This window comes from Chelonoidis abingdonii, chromosome 4 (genome assembly GCF_003597395.2).
Source record: "Chelonoidis abingdonii isolate Lonesome George chromosome 4, CheloAbing_2.0, whole genome shotgun sequence".
Lineage (NCBI taxonomy): Eukaryota > Metazoa > Chordata > Testudines > Testudinidae > Chelonoidis > Chelonoidis abingdonii.
Window position 1 is genome coordinate 134,774,144 of NC_133772.1, and position 21,010 is coordinate 134,795,153.

The window sequence follows — 21,010 nt, forward strand, 5'->3', positions numbered from 1 at the left end:
GGCTCCGGTGGACCTCCCGCAGGCGTGCCTGCGGATGCTCCACCAGAGCCGCGGGACCAGCGGACCCTCCACAGGCACGCCTGCGGGAGGTCAACCAGAGCCGCCTGCCGCCGACGGCCCCAGGCCCCCGGAATCCTCTGGGCGGCCCTGGGCCGATGCCCATGGGAGAACCTCACGACTCCTGTTTAAAGTGCTTGGGCGAATCCCACCTCGCGGACAAGTGCTGAATCTGCAAGGCTTTCAAGCCCCGGACAAAAAAGGGAACGGGACCATTCGCCTGAAGCAAGTTTTGATGGAGGCAGCTCTAACTCCTCCATCTTCAGCACCGACTGCAGCACCGGGGACAAGTGCCTCCTCCACACCGGAGCACATGACTGCAGTGAAGGCTCCTCGGCACCAGCCTTCACTGGCCCAAGCTTCTGCTCGGCACTGCTCCCTCTCCCCAAGGAGCAAGAGGCATAAGACTCCTGCGGCCCCTGTATCTACGCCGCAGTCAGAGCGTACAACCAAGTTGGACCGCCCGGCACTGCCAACTGCCGTGGCACCGAAGACCTCTGCACCGTTGATTCCGGTCTCACAAGAGCCGTTGAGTCCGGTGCCTATCAGCTCCCCGGCACACGCCGTGGTCGAGCTTGTCGTGCCCTCCACGCCAGAGACCTTCTCCACAGCACGAGAACTGATTGCCTTGACGGAGGCCAAGCTGCCTCAACCCTCGGCACTGACGGTGCGGGTTGTTCAATCATTGGGCAAGCCCGCCATGATGAGGCCATCTTCACCTGGTACCATCGAACGTCGCCGGTCACAATCCAGGTCCCGCAGGCATTCTCGGTCCTGCCATTGTTCCCGATCCCAACGCTGCTCGCAGTCCTGGTACCGCTCTCCATCTCGGTACCGGTCGTACTTGCGGCACCGCTCGAGATCCCGGTTGCCATCCTGGTACTCTCAGCACCGGTCCAGGTACCGACACCACCGTACCTCTCACAGCTGATCTCGGCATGGAGATTCAAGGCACCAGTCGACCTCCCGGCACCGCACTGGTCGCAGGTCCCGGTCCCACTCTTGGCACCGATACGACTCCCGGTACCGTTCTCCGGTACCGCGTAGAGAAGGATCGAATGGGCGCAGAGACCCGATCCAATCGGCCTCAGCTCCTCCGTGGCCTTCTCGTCATCCATCCGTCTCATAGCATGTGGACAGTGCTTCCTATGGGGATTCGGATACGCATACCCATGGCCCGGACCACAGACCTCATCAGTGGTCCTTTTGGACACCTTGGGCTTATCACCAAGCCCAAGGGGAACTGGCGGGCCCATCACGCTCCGGTCACTCAGAACACCGCGTGCCAGAGGCCACTGTGAACAGACCTCCCCCGGCTGGTACAGAGGAAACCCATACCGACGCACCGGAACCGCACGATCATACGGCTCCGGAGGTCCCCCAGGATCAGGAGTCAGTGCAGGACCCACTCGTCCCTGGGCTGTCATCCTCCTCTTCTCCAGTAAGGCAGTAGCGGGGACGTCATCATCGGGCCCACCTCCGATTGACCTCAGGTCACACCAGGACCTTCTGCGGCGTGTTGCCCAGAATATTAACTTACCGGTAGAGGAAGTTCCAGAGGTGGAGGACCGGATGATAAGCATTTTGTTTGCGGAGACACCAACTAGAGTGGCTCTCCCCTTCATCCATTCGATCCAGGCTAGAGCAGACACCATCTGGCAATCCCCAGCATCCATCCCGCCCACAGCCAGAGGGGTCGAATGGAAGTACATGGTGCCTTTCAAGGAGTATGAGTACCTCTATGTGCACCCCCCTCCCTGTTCATTGGTTGTACAGTCGGTCAATGAACGGGAGTGCCACGGCCAACAAGCCCCTGCACCTAAATCAAGGGAGGCCAGGCGTATGGATTTGTTGGGATGGAAAATCTATTCCACGGGAGGCCTCCAACTCAGGGTAGCGAACCAACAAGCCCTCCTGAGAGGTACAACTACAACACCTGGGAGGCAGTAGGGAAGTTTACAGAGCTGGTCCCTCAGGACTCCCGCCAGGAATTTACAGCACTCCTGGAGAAGGGGAAGAGAGTTGTGCGGACCTCCCTACAGGCCTCGCTAGATGCAGCCGATTCGGCGGCTAGAACGGTCGCCTCTGGAATAACCATGCGACGTATATCATGGCTGCAAGTGTCAGGCCTGCCACCTGAACTTCAACATACCATACAAGACTTGCCATTTGATGGACAGGGATTGTTCTCACAAAAGAGGGACCCCAGGCTTCAGAGTCTAAAGGACAACCACGTAATTATGCGTTTGCTGGGAATGCATATGCCACAGACTCAAAGATGGCCATTCCGTTCCCAACCTCAGCGTCCTTACCCCCCACTTAGGGCAAAGCTAGACTTTGCCAGAAGACAAGGTCGCACCAACCGCAGATGTCAGTCTGGACCTCAAGGGGGTAACAATTCCGGTCCCACCAAACCAACAGTGGGACCCAAATCAAACTTTTGAGGGTGCGCACGAGAGCAGTGTACCAATTGCCTCCGAGGATCCCTTTCAGTTCTACAACGGCCTTTTCCCGTTCCTCCCTGCATGGTCCCAATTAACTTCAGATTGTTGGGTCCTATGCACAGTGGAGCTTGGATACCATCTTCAGTTTGTTTCACCCCCTCCCTTCCACCCCCCCTCATCCCTCTTCAGGGACCCCTCTCACAAGCAACTCCTCCTCCAGGAGGTCCGGGGACTCCTTACAATCGGAGCTATAGAGGAGGTACTGGAGGAATTAAGGGGCAAGAGGTTTTATTCCCGATATTTCCTAATCCCCAAGGCAAAAGGGGGCCTCTGGCCTATCCTAGACCTGCAAGGACAGAACAAATTCATGAAAAAGTTCACGTTCCACATGGTATCCCTGGGAACCATCATTCCTTCCCTGGATCCTGGAGATTGGTACACTACTCTTGACATGAAGGACGCATATTTCCACATTGCAATTTACCCCCCGCACAGACGATATCTATGCTTTGTGGTAAATCATCGACATTATCAGTGTACTGTCCTTCCCTTTGGTCTCTCCTTGGCCCTTTGGGTCTTCACAAAGTGTATGGCGGTCGTCGCAGCTTCCCTACGGCGTTGTCGAATACATGTCTTTCTTTACCTCGACGACTGGCTTATTTGAGGGGCCTCCGAGGCACAAGTCATCAGTCATGTGCCCATCATCAAGGAGCTGTTCACGCGTCTAGGCCTGATAATCGATTTAGAAAAGTCCAGTCTGGTGCCTACGCAGAGGATAGAATTTATCGGGGCCATGCTGGACTCCAACCTTGCAACGGCCAGTTTGCCCCCACATCGTTTTCAGGCTATAGTCTCCCTTGTACAAAGACTTCAGAGCTTCCCAACAACCTCTGCCTGCACTTGCCTTGGCCTCCTCGGTCACATGGCTGCATGCACATTCATCACAAAGCACGCCAGACTGCGAATGCGTCCTCTCCAAACTTGGCTTGCCTCAGTCTATGTCTGGGCAGAGATCCATAGACTTATACTTACAATTCCACTGAGCGTTTGGGTCTCCCTCGCTGTGGGCGAACGTTCATCCTGGTGGTGTGCAGGTCTGCCGTTTATCCACTGCAGCCCTTCACGTCCCTAAAACGACGCGTCATCTCTCAATGGGGCTCTCCTAGGGCACTTCGCACTCAAGGCCTTTTGTCGTCCTGGAGTTGACGTTACACTCGTCCGGAGCTGAGAGCGGTTCGGTGGGTTGCCGAGCGTTCCAATTCCTTACAGGGCCGTTGTGTTGCAGTGTTCACGGACTCAACACAACGGCCATGTATTACATAAACAAACAGGGAGGACACGGTCCTCCCCCCTTTCGTGGGAGGCGATCCAACTGTGGATTCTGCATAGCCTATTTCATAGATCTAGTTGCCTCCTTTCTCCCAGGAGTCCAGACACTCTCGCAGATCAACTGAGCAGATCCTTCCTGTCGCACGGTGGTCCATCCATCTGGACATTCTCCATTCTGTTTTCTGGAGTGTGGCTTTCCCCACATAGACTTTTTGCCTCCAGATGACAGGAATGCCAGTGTTCTGCTCCCTAACCAGGTCGCTCCCCGGGCTCCCTCTGGTCACGTTCCTATTTCGGGGAGATCACCTATTTTATGCCTTCCCACCATTTCCTCATCCATCCACCGAGTTCTCTCAAGCTCCGCAGGGACAGAGCACGCCTAACTGATTGCTTCCGGCATGGCCGAGACAGCACTGGTACACACTGCTGCTCGACCTTTCTCTGACAGACCCGATTCCCCTCACTCTGCCCGGCCCTCATCACGCAGGACTTCAGCAGGCTCACCACCGCGGACCTGCAGTCCCTCATCTTGACGCACTAGGCTGCTGTCTGGTTGACCCAATCGGAGTTGCATTGTTCCACCTTCCGTGCAGCAGGTGCTGCTGGGAAGCAGAGCTTCCACGCAACAATGTATCTTGCTAAATGGAAGCGCTTCTCTCACTGGTGCACCAGCATGACCTTACCCCACAAACTGTATCGGTCCCCTTATCTTGGACTATTTATGGTCCTCAAGAGCAGGGCTTGTGATCTCTTCTATAAGGGTGCATCTTGCAGTTATTTCCACCTTCCATCCTGGGAACGGCAGTCATTTTTTCTCCCTGTTCAATCCCAAAGGTTGGAGCGGCTCTACTTCAGGTCCATTTTTTTCCCCCCCCCCTGTGTTTTTTCCCCCCCCTCTAACGCCCTACGCCCACCTGGGATCTAACTTGTATTAGCTAGCCATGGTCGCCCCTTGAGCTTTAGCACAGCTTGCTGCTGTACTGTCCTGGAAGACAGCCTTCTTGTCGCTATCACTTCAGCTAGGCGTCTCGGAACTTTGAGCATTGACTGTTGATCCCCCGTATACGTATTCCACAAGGACAAGGTACAGCTGCGACCGCACTGGCATTGCCTCCCTAAGATGGTCTCTGCCTTCCCATTACTCGACGACATCTTTCTGCCATCTTTTTTCCAAGCCGCACTCTCGCGTCGGGAACACAGCCTGCATACTCGGATGTCCGCAGGGCTCTCGCCTTTTACATCGAGAGACCAAACCCTTCCGACGTTTGCCTCAGCTATTGTGGTGGTGGCAGAGCGCATGAAGGGCATGCCAATCTCTTCCCACGAATTTCATCTTGGTGGACATCCTGGTATTCAGCATGCTATGACTTGGCTCACGTCTGACTGGCCATCTCACACCCAGCTCTACTCAGGCTCAACCTCATCTGCCGCGTTCTTGACCATGTTCCCATCCAGGAATATGCTTGTGCAGCCACCTGTCTCCTCCAACCTTTTGCATGGCACTACGCATTGGTCCAGCAGTCCAGAGACGATGCCGCCTTGGCTCAGCGGTCTTACGTTCCGCAATGTCTCGCTCTGACCCCTCTGCCTAGTAAGGCTGGAATCACCTACTGGAATGGATATGAGCAAGCACTCGAAGAAGAAAGACGGTTACTCACCTTTGTAACTGTTGTTCTTCGAGATGTGTTGCTCATATCCATTCCAAACCCGCTCTCCTTCCCACTGTTGGGTAGCTGCAAGACTGAACTTGAGGGCGGATGGGCCGGCAGGGGTATATATCAAGCGCCATAGCGGCACCACTCCAGGGGGAGCCCTGCTGCCCCACCGAGTGTTGCTAGGGTAAAAGTCTTCCGATGAACGTGCACGCGGCGCACACACACCTAACTGGAATGGATATGAGCAACACATCTCGAAGAACAACAGTTACAAAGGTGAGTAACCGTCTTTTCTCCATGCTTCAAATTGTGGATCTGGTGTATGGGCTCCTTCCTCTGTGCACACCAGGAGGATAGGAAGATTCCTTTGCATCATGTTCTGGGTCAGAATGCCCAGGTCATGGTCTCATTTAAAATGGTAGAGAAGGATTTAGGTGGGACGGGCTTAAAAATATATTTGATGCCTAATAATATATTTGTCAGGGTATTTTTGACTGTGTCTGTTTAGTAATATAAAGTTATTTTATTTCTTGTTACATTAACTGTTCACCTGTAGGTTAAGTACCATGGTGATGATACATTCAAAGTACCAGAGACTAGCTCTAATGAGATAAAAAGGTAGTGCTTGTAAGCTATTTGGGTAATACAGAGTATCATGATGAACTGCTAGTAAAGTAAATAGTTTTTGGATTTGCCCAAATTAACTAAGAATTTACACATCTAAAAATATGCAGGTAGAGGAATAAATTTGGTATCTCTGTGTATATACGCTTAGACATGTTTTGAATATGTACAGATCATGTATATTTCAGATCTATCTATACCATACATACATGTACACTATAAAAATGAAACCATAATACGTGGTGTTTTAGAAAAGTCTGCAAAATGAACTAGAATTCTTTTAAACCATCTTAGTATTATTATTTATTACATAGGGACAACAAGTTGACTATGTTGCTGAGAGAATCATTTGGGAACATCAACTGTAGAACAACCATGATTGCTCATATTTCTGACTCCCCAGCAAATTATGCAGAAACTCTCATGACAATTCAGCTTGCATCACGAATCCACCGAATGAGAAAGAAGAAATCCAAGGTTGGTGTACAAGCAAACTGCAATTAATTTAATTGAAAATGAATTCTCTGAACCCCTTGGTGAGGGAATGTGGGACTTCTAAACAATGAAGACTAATACAAAATGCATCAAAGCTTGGTAGAGAAATTGACAAACATGTTGGCCCAAAGCTGTTGTTATTCCACTTGATTATTAGTTCTGAAACATTTGTGTTTTAATTGTATGCAAATGCACATGCGCACACACACAATAGATCGATATTCCTTTGATTTTATGGGGGATTATTGCAAAAATTCCTTTGATTTTATGTGGGGCTATTGCAAAAGGTTCAACTTGTTTTAATTAAAAAAAAAAATAAGGAAAAAATGTAAAATGCTAAGATTGAAAGATAACAATATTTTGATGTTATGAAACTTACTTGTGGTAAACTGATTGATATAATAATCATATCATGTTTAAAATGTACATAGATAAGTTTTGTTCTTTAACTTCATATTGTAAAGGTTTTCCACTGGACATAATTGTGGTTGATGGTGAAAGCAGAGCAGAGTATATAATGACCCTAAGATTTCCTCTCTTATTACAAATATATTTAATATTAATAAAGATTTTCTTTTTTTATAATTAATAGTATGCATCCAGCTCATCTGGAGGAGAAAGTTCATGTGAAGAAGGCCGTGTACGAAGACCACCTCACTTGAGACCCTTTCACCCAAGAACTGTAGCAGTTGACCCTGATCTTCCTGTACTGAGTATTTCTAGTGATCCTGATTATTCCTCCAGTAGTGAACAATCTTGTGACACCGTCATTTATGTTGGTCCCAATGGTGCAGCTTTGTCTGACAGGGAACTAACAGATAATGAAGGGCCTCCAGAGTTTGTTCCCATAATTCCTTCCCTGAACAAAAAGAGAAGCAAGGACAACTTTGCTATTGCTAGAAGTTCCGACAAGGACCATTTTAAGTGCAACACTTTTGCTGAATTGCAAGAAAGGTTAGAATTCATTGATGGAAGTGAGGAACCTATAAAGTTTGCTTGTGGAGAAACACCTGTTGCATCAAATTGTAGTTCAATGACAGTGATAGAAAATGTACAGTCTAAACTGGTAAATGAAAAACCATCTTCTCCATCTGGAGGGTATAAAAAACCTGTTCCACAGGAAACAGTGTCTCCAAAAAAAGGACATAATCTTCATATCCAGGCTGCTGTGCAAGGAGGTAGCAGTTGTCATGAAAAGAACGCCCTTCACTTCAAAGCGGAGCATTCCAAACCACAAACTAAAACTGAAGGCAAAAAACTGGGCTCAGCCTCAGATGGCGAGAAAGAGAGAGAGACAATCACAAATTCACTGAAATCATCAAAATATAACCCTGCTAGGAGTCAAGAGGAGAGTAAAGCCACAGCTGAACCTGTAGTGAAAGAAAAGTCCTTGTATATGAAGAGATCTTTACCAAGCCCTGCACCCACACCCCCACAACAGAAAGATCAGACCCTCAAGTCCAAAGACGCGTGTTCAGAGTTGGACAATAGCAGTGCAATCCGGACTCCTCCTGTGGGAATGAGTAAGCAAATGGCTAGCAAACCTGAGCACAACTTGGTAGGAAGCACATTTCTAGTTGGCAGTAACACCCAGAATCAATCTGGTGCTATTGAGGTACATAGTTTCCACTCTGCGTTCAAAGGTAAATGTTTTGACCGGGATATACTGACCACCACAGTGACTTTGCAGCAGCCTGTGGAGCTGAATGGAGAGGATGAGCTTGTTTTTACAGTGGTAGAGGAACTATCCATCAGTGGAATTTTAGATAATGGAAGGCCTGCCAGTATCATTAGCTTTAACAGCGACTGCTCCCTTCAGGCTCTTGCATCAGGTTCCAGGCCAGTTAGTATTATTAGCAGTATAAATGATGAGTTTGATGCTTATACCTCACAGGCAAGCTCTACTGGTGTAAATATTGATATTGTTTTGCCCTTTGCTGAGGATCCGTTTTCCAGCAGCAGACGTTCCTCCATCAGTTCTTGGCTTAGTGAAGTTAGCATTTGTACAATTGAAAGTGATGGAGCCCAGTCCAGTGACAGTTTTGTTGCCCAGTCATCTTACAGCTGTAATAAGTCCAAGAAACCTTTCAACTTGGATTTGCCCAATGTAACCACCCCATTGAAAAGCTCCCTGAATGACAGTGGATTTTGTTTCTCAGAGCTGGAAACTGAGAGTATAAATTCTAGCAAAATGTCTTCAAGCATCAACAAAAGCCCCCAAACCTCTGAATTAACCAAAGCATCTCAGATGAAAAGTGCTTTTTGTGTAGCTGATCAGCCCGTAAAACTTAAATCTAGTAACTCTCGAGGTACACCGGTGATAGAAACAATACATTCTAGTCTTCCTAGGAAAACAAAAACTACCTCATCTCCAACCCACAATAATGCCATTGTAAGCTACAGGGAACAGCAGAATCCACACTGTATGTTTGAAGATCCCTGGCTGGTGCGCACGGATAATCACTTAGAAGCGAAAGCTGCAGAATCTCTGCTGTCTCCAAAATCTCATACGTTTGGTACTGATAAGCAGCCAATAAAAGCTGCCCAATACTTCAGCAGTGCAACCAAGCCAATTAAGTCGCAGACTATGCTTGCATGCTCTCAGAGGGTTGTAGATGGTTGTGAAATGGCTTGCAAATCTTCCAGTGAAGTCACTAAAAAATCTGAAGCAGCAATGAAAATGCCACAGCTTAAGAGAGGAGCCACCACGCTGGGTGTCATGCCAGTAGCACATAGTTATAGTGCTCCATCAGAAGGTGTGACTAGGGGAAGTTCTGAAGTTGCCTTTGCTGTTGGGAGCCTGAAAACATCCCTGGGAAAGAAGACTCTGCCACAAAAGTCAAGCATGCTGCCTAGGCCAAATGGGACCATACCTCCAACACCTCCTGTACGTAAATCAAGCCTAGAACAGAAAAATGTGGTGGTCGCAAGTAGCGGAGGCAAAGCTGCAGGCCTGGACTGTCCTAGAGTTGCAACACCAAAAGCTGAGGAAGAGGCAGAATTGCGATCCAAAGCTGGATCTTGGGTTAGTGAAAGTATCAGCTGTAAAACAAGCCTCAAGGGGGATCATTCTTTGCCGAAGATGACTTCAAGTTTAAAGACTAAGGCATCTAAAAGTGAAACTGTTCATCGATATGGGAGTCACATGTCTCTGGAAAGGTGTGATAGTCTGACATCAGTTGGCTCTAAAGCAAACACAACTAGAGAAAATGGCAACACTAGCATCAACAATGGTAGAACGGGACGATCGGTCCCGCGGCTGGGAGTTCCCCCTGTAGCTTCGAATGTGACTTCACCACCATCACATACTGCACCTTTACCCTGTAAAAACAGCCAGGCAAAAAGTACAACTAATCAGAAGGCTCAGGCAAATGGAAACAAAAGCCGCAGCCTTTCTACCAATGGGTCAAAGTCACTTAGCTCCTCTGTCAAATCACTGACTCAGTCTATTGGAAAAAGCTCTAGCATCCCTCCAAGTGGGAAAACAACCCCCCGATCTGTGCAAGGTGTCAACAACAAACCTGGAAGAGGAACAATTATGGGGACAAAGCAAGCAATTAGGGCAGCCAACAGTCGTGTTAATGAACTGGTATCTGGCAGTTCTGTCAAAATGGGGCATTTCAGAGGCTCTACAGACTCTGATAGTGGGAATGACAGTGGTATTAATCTCAGCGATGAAAAATCACAAATTCCAGTGTTGCCATCTCCATATAGCAAGATAACTGCGCCCCGGAGGCCTCAGCGGTATAGCAGTGGGCATGGCAGTGATAATAGTAGTGTTTTAAGTGGAGAACTGCCACCAGCAATGGGAAGGACAGCTCTTTTTTACCACAGTGGTGGCAGCAGTGGCTACGAAAGCATGATTCGTGATAGCGAAGCAACAGGCAGTGCCTCTTCCGCACATGACTCAATGAGTGAAAGCGGAATGTCATCACCAGGACGCATGAGGAGTTTGAAGTCCCCTAAGAAAAGATCGACAGGTAAAAAATTAATGTGACTCAGGCTTGCATTTTCAGCCATCTTAGAAATTCATTAATATGTTCCTCATATTTTAGGATGCTGAGTTTTTATTGTGGTTCTTAAGTAAACTGGTAGGTCCCTTAGTTTGAATTTAGAGGCCTAGCCACATTGAAGATATATATATATATATGGATAAAAGAGGCATTAAATTGTAGATTAATGCTTTTAATTCATTACAAAATTATAGGCTTTGTAGTTTTTTAAATCAAGTTTTAAAGCTAAATTATGGAAGAGATACACTGCTTAGTCTTGTGTTTTTGTTCAGAGAGGTGTGACTTCCATTCACTTTTGTTTGTCATAAATCTTCTAAATCCACCACAAAACCAAAGTGATTGGCTGTTTAACAAGGGCTAAATTCCACCACCCTTATTGATCTTCAGTGGCATGTACTTGCTGGCTTCACTGATGCTGCTTGTGTGTATAAGTGCTACTGAATAAGAGTAACAGCTTCAGAATCACGCTTCTAGTGTCCGAGTTTTGGAAATAGTTTTTACTATTTCAGCTAGAAATACTGTGGTCGTTATTGGAGATTCACTGCAATTCATACAATGATAGCTACTGACTGAAAGGCTGCTCCTGTAACCTTTAACTTCTAGTAGGACTATGTGTGGGAGTAGGGTAGGAAAAACTCCTTTGAGCATGGGCTTGCTGAATCTGACACTTCAATTGGAAAGGTGTAATTATTGCAGTCTCTGTAGCTGCACATGACATTCACTTGTGCCAGCACAATTAAATGAGTTAAACTTATGTATATGTTATGGTGCTTTCTGGCAATAAATCAGTTCAAAGACCTTGTGCAACACTTGCAGCAGTTCTCTTTTCATAGCACATCGACCTCTCCTACAAATCAATATTAACAGCTGTGTGAAGTTGCACACGTATTGAGAAGGCATTACTCACTGATGGATTTGTATTTGTTTTTGCCCCAGGAAATGCTTATAAGGTCTTTAAAAATGACAAATTATTTCTTTTTCAGCTGAAATCGTCTTCATTGGTAAATTATACCTTACTTTTTGAATGCGTCATACTCTGACACACTAATATATTTTATATATGAAGTGGGACTTCATAGGAGTTTTATTCAATATCGTACAAACAAGAAGGGTTTGATAGACCCATTATTGGCCTAAACCATCTTCCCTGGGTAACTTAATACTAAACTGTCCAAGTGGATTTGAGACTTGCTTCTGCTGGATTTAAGCTCTTAGGAAAGCAGTGCTAGAGAAACTCATCCTGGAACTGATCCTACCATCAAAGCCAATGGAAGCCTAGTCCTTAATCCTGCAACCCCTTCCGTGTAAGTAGCCCCCTGTGTCCACATGGAGCCCCAATGACTTCAGATTGGGACCACTAGGTACCATGAAGTTCATCTGCTTTATGTATGTGATTGACTGCATTTGTTTATTGGCTTCAGAGGGGTTTCATCTGCTGGAAGGCAGTTGCAGGATTGAGGTTTTAGTTGATGGGGAGGATTAGACCTGTAGCTGTGACAGAGTCAGACTGAATAACTTGAGGTTGTGGAAAGGATGCCCAGTTGATTACATACCCAGAATAGATTAAATTAATGAGGTCCAGCCACCTGGCAGTCCCATATTTGCAAGGATTCATTTATTAAGAATATTTATACCAGATAACTCCTTAAGCACATACAGCATATATCTCACTTTCAGTGAGACCTCCTGAGCTTTTACCTCTGTTATTGACCATTTGTAAAGTTTATAAAGTAACTGACCTGATCTCATGGCACTTGACTCTGATGTAGGAGACCCAGGTTTGGAGAGGGTCTCAGTCAAACTGTTCTAAGCAGCAGTGCAGTGTTGCCCCCTGATGCACTCAGCTGTGGCCACAAGAACAGAGACAATAATTATAAGATGCCATGCCTCTGGTTTTCCCCCATGAGACTTCAGATACTGAGGAGAATTTTACTTCACTTCTCCCTCAAAGATTCCACCCTATGAAGGGAAAGTTTTGGAAGCAACTCCTTTCAAGGAGTCCAGTGTTCCTCTGTACTTCCATTCCACTAGAGGGTAATATACATTTCTCCCACTGAGCTCTGAGTCAGCAAGCATGAAGCTGCTCATTCTGCCCATGACAAAGCGACAAAGAGCACAAACTGTAATATCATTCTTACATTTCAACTTGTTTTGGTGTCATTGGCTCCAGTGATCTGGGAATCAGTGTCACTGGCTTCAGTATTGCCTGAACATGCCTTGTACACTTGTCAGTTAATGACAGATGCATCATTAAGAACTAGTCTTTCAAGAAGTAGAGGGTGACACACAACTGTAAAAAATGCCTGCACCGATGCACTCAGCTTTGTATGGGCAAATACCAGCATGTGCCCAGGTGCTCATTTTTTATGGGTGCAAGACAGTCTCTGCCTTGTGAAACGTTTGCCATGATGCATCTTGGTAACAGTGTTGCTTGTTCTTAATTTGGGAGACCCTTGTTAAGTGGCAAGTGAATTTCCTGGTTCCCTGGCTTTTGCAGCTCTGCTGCATTGTGGAAGTGATGTGCTTGGACACAAAAGAGGAGAATTAAGGTTGTAGCATAGCTAATTGCTGCTCTAAGTGCCAGAAGTCTTCAACTCCCACTGAAATAACCCCACAGCATTTTGCAGCTTGGATGCTGAGTTTAGAAGCGGCCATGTGTCAGTCCAGTTGGCCAAAAGGCTGTTGTTATGGTAGAAGACAAAGGGGAGTGGGTTATGCAATGGAGTGAGAGGGTGGTTCTGTAGAATGAAGTGGAGAATCTCATCTGAACAAGTCTTGCTTGGAATTAACCTAGGCGTAGAACAAATAGCCTATCAGAATCCTCAAATGTTATCAGCCTCGTCACATAACCTACTTGACTACTTTTGCCAGAGTGAAGAAATGAATGAGATCGTACTTCTTCACCAAAAAGAACTGTACTCACTCATGAAAATGGGGAAAAAAAATTTGGGAAGGCTGGCATAAGGAACTAATGCTTAGATGGCCCTTGGAAGAGCTACTACTGCTGTTTACCACCACCAAACAAACAAGGAGCATGCCAAAGCCCATGAAAACAGTAAGGCCCAGATCCTTAAAGCTATTTAGATGCCTAACTCCCATTGATTTCAGATTGCTGTTAGGTACCGAATACCTTCAAAGATCTGGCCTAACTGCCTTAGATTATTTTATTAAAAGAAAAGGATAAAAAAAAAGCATTTCCCCCAAAGTATCCTGAAGACCTATATATTTTCTTTGTTGTGTCATATTTTGGAATATACTAGTACTCCTAGGTTTTGGATGCATAACGTCCCATGTGATGCAAAATACTTCTTAAAAAAAAATTATTTAAGGTCTCCAGCGTCGTAGACTGATTCCTGCTCCATTGCCTGATGCTACATCCCTAGGAAGAAAGCCCAGTGTCACTGGCCAGTGGGTTGATCTACCACCTTTGCCAGGCACTTTAAAAGAGCCATTTGAAATTAAAGTTTATGAGATTGATGATGTGGAACGATTACAGCGACACAGACAAGAGGAAACTGAGGTCAGTACATATTTTACAACAACTCCAGACAACTTAAATTATAATATACAGGCAGAATCACTGCTTGAATGCTAGTTTGGCATTCAGGAAATTGATTGCAATTAAAGCACTATAATTATTAATTTTACAATTCATATGTTGGGGTGCCCTTAACGTAGAAATTGAAAATAATTACTGTCTACAATTAATTGTGTTCAACATGACTGATGGCATGAACGGAGAATACCAATGAATACATTACGAGAAGACTTTATAATCTTAGCCTGCCTGATGAAACTTTACAACCTCTCTCTACTATGGGGTCATTAACTCTTTATGTAAATGACATAAAGTATCCTGGTTAGAATTCTATTAAATCAGGGATATTGCGAGTTTAATTTACTTGTAATTGGAAAAAAAATCACTTAATTCTATTTTGGAGCCCAGCGTTCTATAGTCTTCTGATGCCTTTTTTCCCCAATTTTTTCCAAAATAGCCTTTCCAGGATGTTGAAAAGGTAAGAATGTTTTTATGTAACTACAAATTCCTATGTCTTAATTTTCTTAAAGAGTTCAGAGTTTCATTTAACATTATTAGACTGTGTTTATTATTTGCACTAGTGGAGAAAATAATTTCTCTACAAACAGTAGCAATTTCAGAGTATATTAGAGATGTATGTTAATTCAGAAAAGTGCAATAGATGCTTAACTGATTACAGCATGCTGTTTCTGTAGATTAGAATCCATTAATGCACACTTTAAGCGAAGAGAAAAAAACCCTGTTAAATGTTAGTGTAATGAGGTGGGTAGGGTTTGGGTGGTGCTGACAGAGGCCAGGGCATGAAGTGTTTTTTCTGTGCCTTTCAAGGGTCTGATGTATTTCAATACCAAGCTGAAGATTTTAGAAAGGCGCCATCAGCGGATTAGAGAAGTGAAGGCAAAGCATGAATGTCTGAAGGAAGAATTGGAAGAGACAAAGTGCAGATTGATGATGGATCCAAATAAGTGGAAAGAAGAGTGTAAGTATTTCGCCACAGTTAATGTGATGCCCAGATTCAGCAAGGAACTTATGCACATGCTTAACTTTAACTGTAACTTACTTAACTTTAAGTATGTGCTTAAATTGCTAGCTGAATTGGGGCCTTAAAGAACTTTGCACAGCAATGAAGTGTGGTACGGTATGGGATTGCTTTGCAATATTGGGGTACTGTGAGTAGAATTCAGAAACTAGCAAAGCAGTCCAATCAGAAGAGAGAGGCAAAACTATACAAAGACTGAAATAATAATAATAATTAATAATAATTAATAATAAATACTTTATATAGTGCTTTATAGCCATTGAGGTAATTTATACCAGGGAATAAGTATTATTACCCTCATTTTGCAGATGGGAAACTGAGGCGCTGAAATCAGAGCCTTATTCCAGAAAAGCACTTAAACATATGCTTATATTCGTTGCTAGATTAGAGCCTAGGGCTGGACTTCTGACTCTAGTGAAGCTAATGGCAAAAGTCACTTGAGCTGAACAGAGACAGGCTTTTACACAAGGACTTTGTTTCTTACATGATGACACCAATTATTGCTGACTGAAGATGTTAAATTATGCATCTGAAATAATATTTTGTTGTAGACAGTTTCTCATATAAACATTTTGGTTTTTTGCTAACAGTTGAGGTTGACCCTCACCTTGATAAGGAGTCTCAGGAGTATCTGGAGGCACTGGAACAAGTGACAGAGGAACTAGAGCAGTGTGTTAATCTGTGCAAGTCACATGTCATGATAGTGACCTGTTTTGATATCGGAATGATATCCGTTGCGCAAGATGGAGTTCGAGAAGTGGAAGTTTGAAGGTGTTTTTTCAAGGGATTTTAGGAAGTGGAGCCAAACTGTCCAACATGAAGAAGAAAAAGGATTTGGAAGTGAAAGTGGAAATGTGAAGACTTAAAGCCACAATGAATGTTGTAGAGACTGATACAGATGAGGAATTGGAATGTTTATAAATCATTATGGTGCCTGTACATGACCTGAACTGTACAAAGATTAAAAATAGAAATAAACGTTGTTTCTAACAGAGAAAAGCAGAAGAATCTAGTACAAACCAAGATTTTAAAAAACAAACAGAAAACAATGAAAGTGCCTTTAAAATTCATTTGATTTTCATTTTTATATTTGGTGCTAGAATTAAAGCCAGCAAACCTAAGCAGACCACAAAATGTATTCCTATACAATATTTTATACTGTATAGTGTATTTATGACTATATGTAAAAAAACCAGCATTGTAGCACAAGCAATAAGTAAATTATGTTTTCATACCTGAACTTGCCTTCTTGTTTAATAGAAAAGCTGTTTTATGTAGCAGAACTAAAATTGTATTATAATTGTTTTCTTGGTTAGGATTCAAGATATTTTTATGAACATTTACCTATTGAAAAAGTGTATTATGGAATTTCAAGATGATTGTTTTACATTCTGTTTTTGTATTATTCCTTTTTCAGATCAAAATAAATGTTTGGGTTCCATTTTTATATATATATATATATATACTGCTTAACTACTTCCTTGGTTACTAACCTCCTTTTTCATGGATCCGATCTTTTTAGAGTTGTTACTGATCTCGAGGAAGTCTAGAAAGGGCATTGTGGTTTGTTTTTCTCTGACTACAGGAACTGAGAATTATCTTTATTACCAAAACCATAAAACAAGCAAAAAAAAAAAAAAGAAAAGAAAGTTTTTGTAAATTTTAAGTTAGGTCCATATTTTTATATAGTTTTGACTATAAATAAAGGTTTTTGCATTATGAACTTTTAAGACAAATAGTATATCTTTTTACAGTTTTTCTAAGGAAGGCAAACCCTCAGGATCAACTTTATACATGCTGCATGAGATTTGTGCTTTTTTGAAGGAGACCACCTAAGTGTGGAAACTATTGATAAATTTGTTGCCAAACGAATACTTTTGAAAAGGTTTAATAGTGTATGTAATATCACATTTCATAATGAATCATATTTTCTGATCATCTTGCTTTTTATGGGTTTTTTCAAATCCTTTGTACAAATGTGTATTATAACAGCTTGCTTCAGCTTTTATCTGTGAATAAAAGATACATCTATTGTTATGATTGCTTCTTATTATATACATGATTTTCTATATGCTGCAATACAATGTTAGGAGTGCAAGGCATATATATAGGTTATATAGGTGTTAGATTTTTAAGAGGTATTTAGGTACCTAACGATGCATGTCTTTCCCCGGGTCATACAGGAAATCTCTGGCTATGCTGAGAATTAGACTCAAGTCTCCTGAATCCAAGTTTAGTTTTGTTAAATATTATTTAAAACATTCAATTTCACTCAATGAGAAGACTCCCACCAAAGTGATTGACAGTCCATCTCCACATGGGAGTTGGCTTCAGTTGTCTCCATGGCACTAGCCCAGTATTCCTGAGGCTGTGCATTGTCCCACTGCTCCCTCCCTACAACTAATTAGCAGAGAATTTGCAAGAAAGTTAACATATACTCTTCCTCCTCATTGAAGGCAGAGTTTCTTCAGGGGAAGGAAGCTCTGGCAATGTGAGCTGGAGAAAAGTCACAGGTAATCCAGACCCTCTAGCAAATTGCAGAGGATCAGGGAGGTTTGGATATCTGGGTGGGATTCCTTATCCTGCAGATGGTAGAGTTTGCAAGAAATTCTACAAAGGGGAACCTCATGGTGTTCCTTCCCTCTTTCCCCTTGATTTGACCATGGAAATGGTACAGTCCAGCTCATTTTTATTTATTGCACATTGAATCATTTTTGGTGGTGCACAAAATATAGATGGAAATGTAGGGACCTAGTTTGTGTTCTTCTATTGCTGTGCTCTTTTTCTAGGCCGTGGACCAGGTCTGCCTGGATTCTGGTGCAAAGCTATGGCAAAATGGGACTGTGCCCCATGCTCCTACAGACAATGTTCTAAATAGCCAATGCAAGTTAGATGTATAGAGTCCTGGACTGTGAGAAGAGAGATTGGACTGGAAGTGGCAGTATTGTAACAAAACGTTCTGCCTGATCCAGCGCCTGTTGATTTCAGTGGATGCAAGATGGGGCTATCAAGTCATATTATTTTTACAATTCTTTTGAAACAGTTATAGGAGTAGCAGTTATTCAAAAGATGAATAGCTTGGATTACAGAATCATTACACACAGGCCTATTATCAATTAAATAAATTGATCTCTCCTATGAAAAACCCACAAAAAAGACAGCATACAGTCAGTGAGGTCAAATAGCTCTTAGGAAAAATGGAAAAACACATACTTGCATAGATGCTGAAACTAGGGGTTCTGGGAGGTGCAGCCACACCCCCTGGCTTGAAGTGGTTTCCATTATATACAGGGTTTACAGTTTGGTTCAGTGATTCTCAGCATTTCCACTGTGCAAATTGTTCTAGCACTCCTGCATACTTGGCCAGACAGCAGTACAACCTGGGGTTCTTGCTGTATGAAGTGAAAAGACCAAGGAAAGATGAGCTCATATTTTGAAAAGGAAACACTGTTGTTTTTGGTGGATTAATGTTGATAGTAAATGCTGACTTTGCCAGTATGACTGTCCTATGAAGATACATGGCCGTATCCCACCACTGATGACAAAATCCTGCTGAAGTGAATTTTATGCAGATCACAGGATATGACCCATACACACAATTGGGACAGGTTCCAATCTCCATTACACTAGTGTAAATCCAGAGTAATTCCTAGAACTGCAATCACTTATTCATGAAACACTTTATTGGGGTTCATTCAAACTAGTACATAAACATGCACAATCTCGAATGGGTACAAATCTCTTTGTTATGCACTTCACTCATCCTCAAAAGGTTTATTTTTTCAACTATTACAAATCTTTAAACAACAAAAGCTCCCCCAAATTATATAAACATAAAGGAAAAACTGCAGCAAAATAATTTGGTTAAATATACAACTGTATATTATTTGTAGATAACCCTAGTATCCTTTTATAATTGCATCTAGCTATGCTTATGTTTACCACATAGTAACTACAGAGGAACATTTCAGAGTTCCTTGGTTCTGTATCCACAGGCTGATAGCACCTTTCTGCTTTGGCAGCAAAGATCCATCCTCAGCTTCATTTAGCCTCTGGTTCAGTGACACAAATGCAAAATGAGGTGAGGCACCATGAATGAAACTACAAGCTTGTCTTCATGCAAATCCTGCCCTTTGTGACTGTGGACAGTAAATTATCCCCCAATTTTTTTTCAATTATCCTTTAGTTTATCACGCTCCCTCCTTTCTAGTTACTTTTGCAGTTCTGTCCAGTTAAAATTGATACAAATATATTCTTAGGGTATGAATCAAGACTTTTTTTTGTGGAAGACTTAATGATATAAGGTCACAAGTAGTAATTGCAAAATGAAGCTGGATGGTTTATTTCATTAATTTTCCATGGAGATTTAATGATCTAAGAGGGCCATTACATTGCATACTTAAGGAAGTGATCTTGTTGAATTTGTTATGATATAAAATGAAACCTTGGTAACCTACGATACAAGAAAAATCATGCAAGTTACTTCTGGCAGTGCTAATGCTTTCTAGACTGTCTCTGTGCCCAATGGGGCTGCTTTGTTCTGTGGCCTGCAATTCTGAATTCCTAAACTCTTCCACATGCTTAATTTCTATCTAAAATGATTGCCTGAGACTCTGAAGCTGATGATAATGATACCACGTAGCTAACAGGAGGTTCCCCAGTACTGGAAAAGCTCTAAAAGAGTGATATGGGTATTCCATGCCAGGTGTGCATGCACCTCTTGAGCAGAGATTTTAATTCGTGTCTGTTTGGCCCATGCATGTTTTCGTGGCAGGATATATCTGGTTCTCTGCTTCAAATGCTGCCTCTCCTGCTGAGATGCTATGCCTGTGAGTGATGGCCACTCTAAGTGTGTCTGTTGCTTGAGGGAGTCTCACATCTCTCAGCAGTGCAACTTCTGCCTGGCCCTCAAGTCCAAGGCAAAGAAGAATAGAGAGATTAAATTCAGACTGTTAATGATGGAACACTCCCTTAAAACAACTTCTGAGTCAGACAGGAGACCCGCCCAGCATACATCTGTCTCCAGACAGGTTCAGTGCCCCTTCAATCTTGGTGCACATGTCCCCTAAAAGAGGGAAGACTTTGGAGGCATCAGGGAAGGCTTCCAAAATTCCACTTGAAGGGGTAAATTCACAGTACAAACTGTTGGATATCTGGCAGTTAGCAACACCCTCCAGCCTGGTCTTACCTATATCAATGAGCCACTCCTAGATCCAGCAAAGACAGTGTGAGAGACACCTTCCACTATCCTGCCCACAGATAAACAGGCAGATAAAAAGTATTATCTCCCATCTAAAGAGTCTGACTTTTTGTTCTCCCACTCGCCACTTAACTTCTTGATGGTGGATGTGGTAAATGAGTAGGGGAGATAAGAAAGGAGAGATAGCTCAGTGGTTTGCACATTGGCCTTCTAAACCCAGAATTGTGAGTTCGGGATTTGAGGCAAAAATCTGTCTGGGGATTGAACCTGCTTTAAGCAGGGGGGGTTAGACTAGATGACCTCCTGAGGTCCCTTCCAACCCTGGTGTTCTATGATTCTAATAGCACTTCTCTAAACCTACCTGTATGGAAAAGGCTGATTCATCTGCAACTGGGATGGTGAACTATCAGGTGGTGGTAGCCAAATATGACTTTACAAATTATACCCAATTCAGAGCTTTTATTGAACACCTAACACAAGAATATAGGGAAAGGAAGCAACTCCAGTTCGTCATCTCTGAGGCCCATTATTAGTCAGAATGGCTCTTCAAGCATCCTGAGATGCTGCAGATGCTGCTGCCAGGTCCATCTCCACATTGGTAGCAATGCATGGTTCC

General features: G+C 43.7%; 1 protein-coding gene across 1 annotated transcript in view; it reads left to right on the forward strand.

The window, feature by feature from the left end:
- Positions 1-17,152, forward strand: part of KIF26A (kinesin family member 26A) — a 140,824-nt gene extending 123,672 nt beyond the window's left edge. Inside the window, exons 11-16 of the mRNA XM_032771622.1 lie at positions 6,424-6,586; positions 7,197-10,584; positions 13,947-14,137; positions 14,613-14,633; positions 14,984-15,134; positions 15,785-17,152. Of these exons, the coding sequence (XP_032627513.1) occupies positions 6,424-6,586; positions 7,197-10,584; positions 13,947-14,137; positions 14,613-14,633; positions 14,984-15,134; positions 15,785-15,963 (4,093 nt within the window). The 3' untranslated portion in view covers positions 15,964-17,152. The remainder of the gene's footprint in view (positions 1-6,423; positions 6,587-7,196; positions 10,585-13,946; positions 14,138-14,612; positions 14,634-14,983; positions 15,135-15,784) is intronic.
- Positions 17,153-21,010: the final 3,858 nt, after the last annotated feature.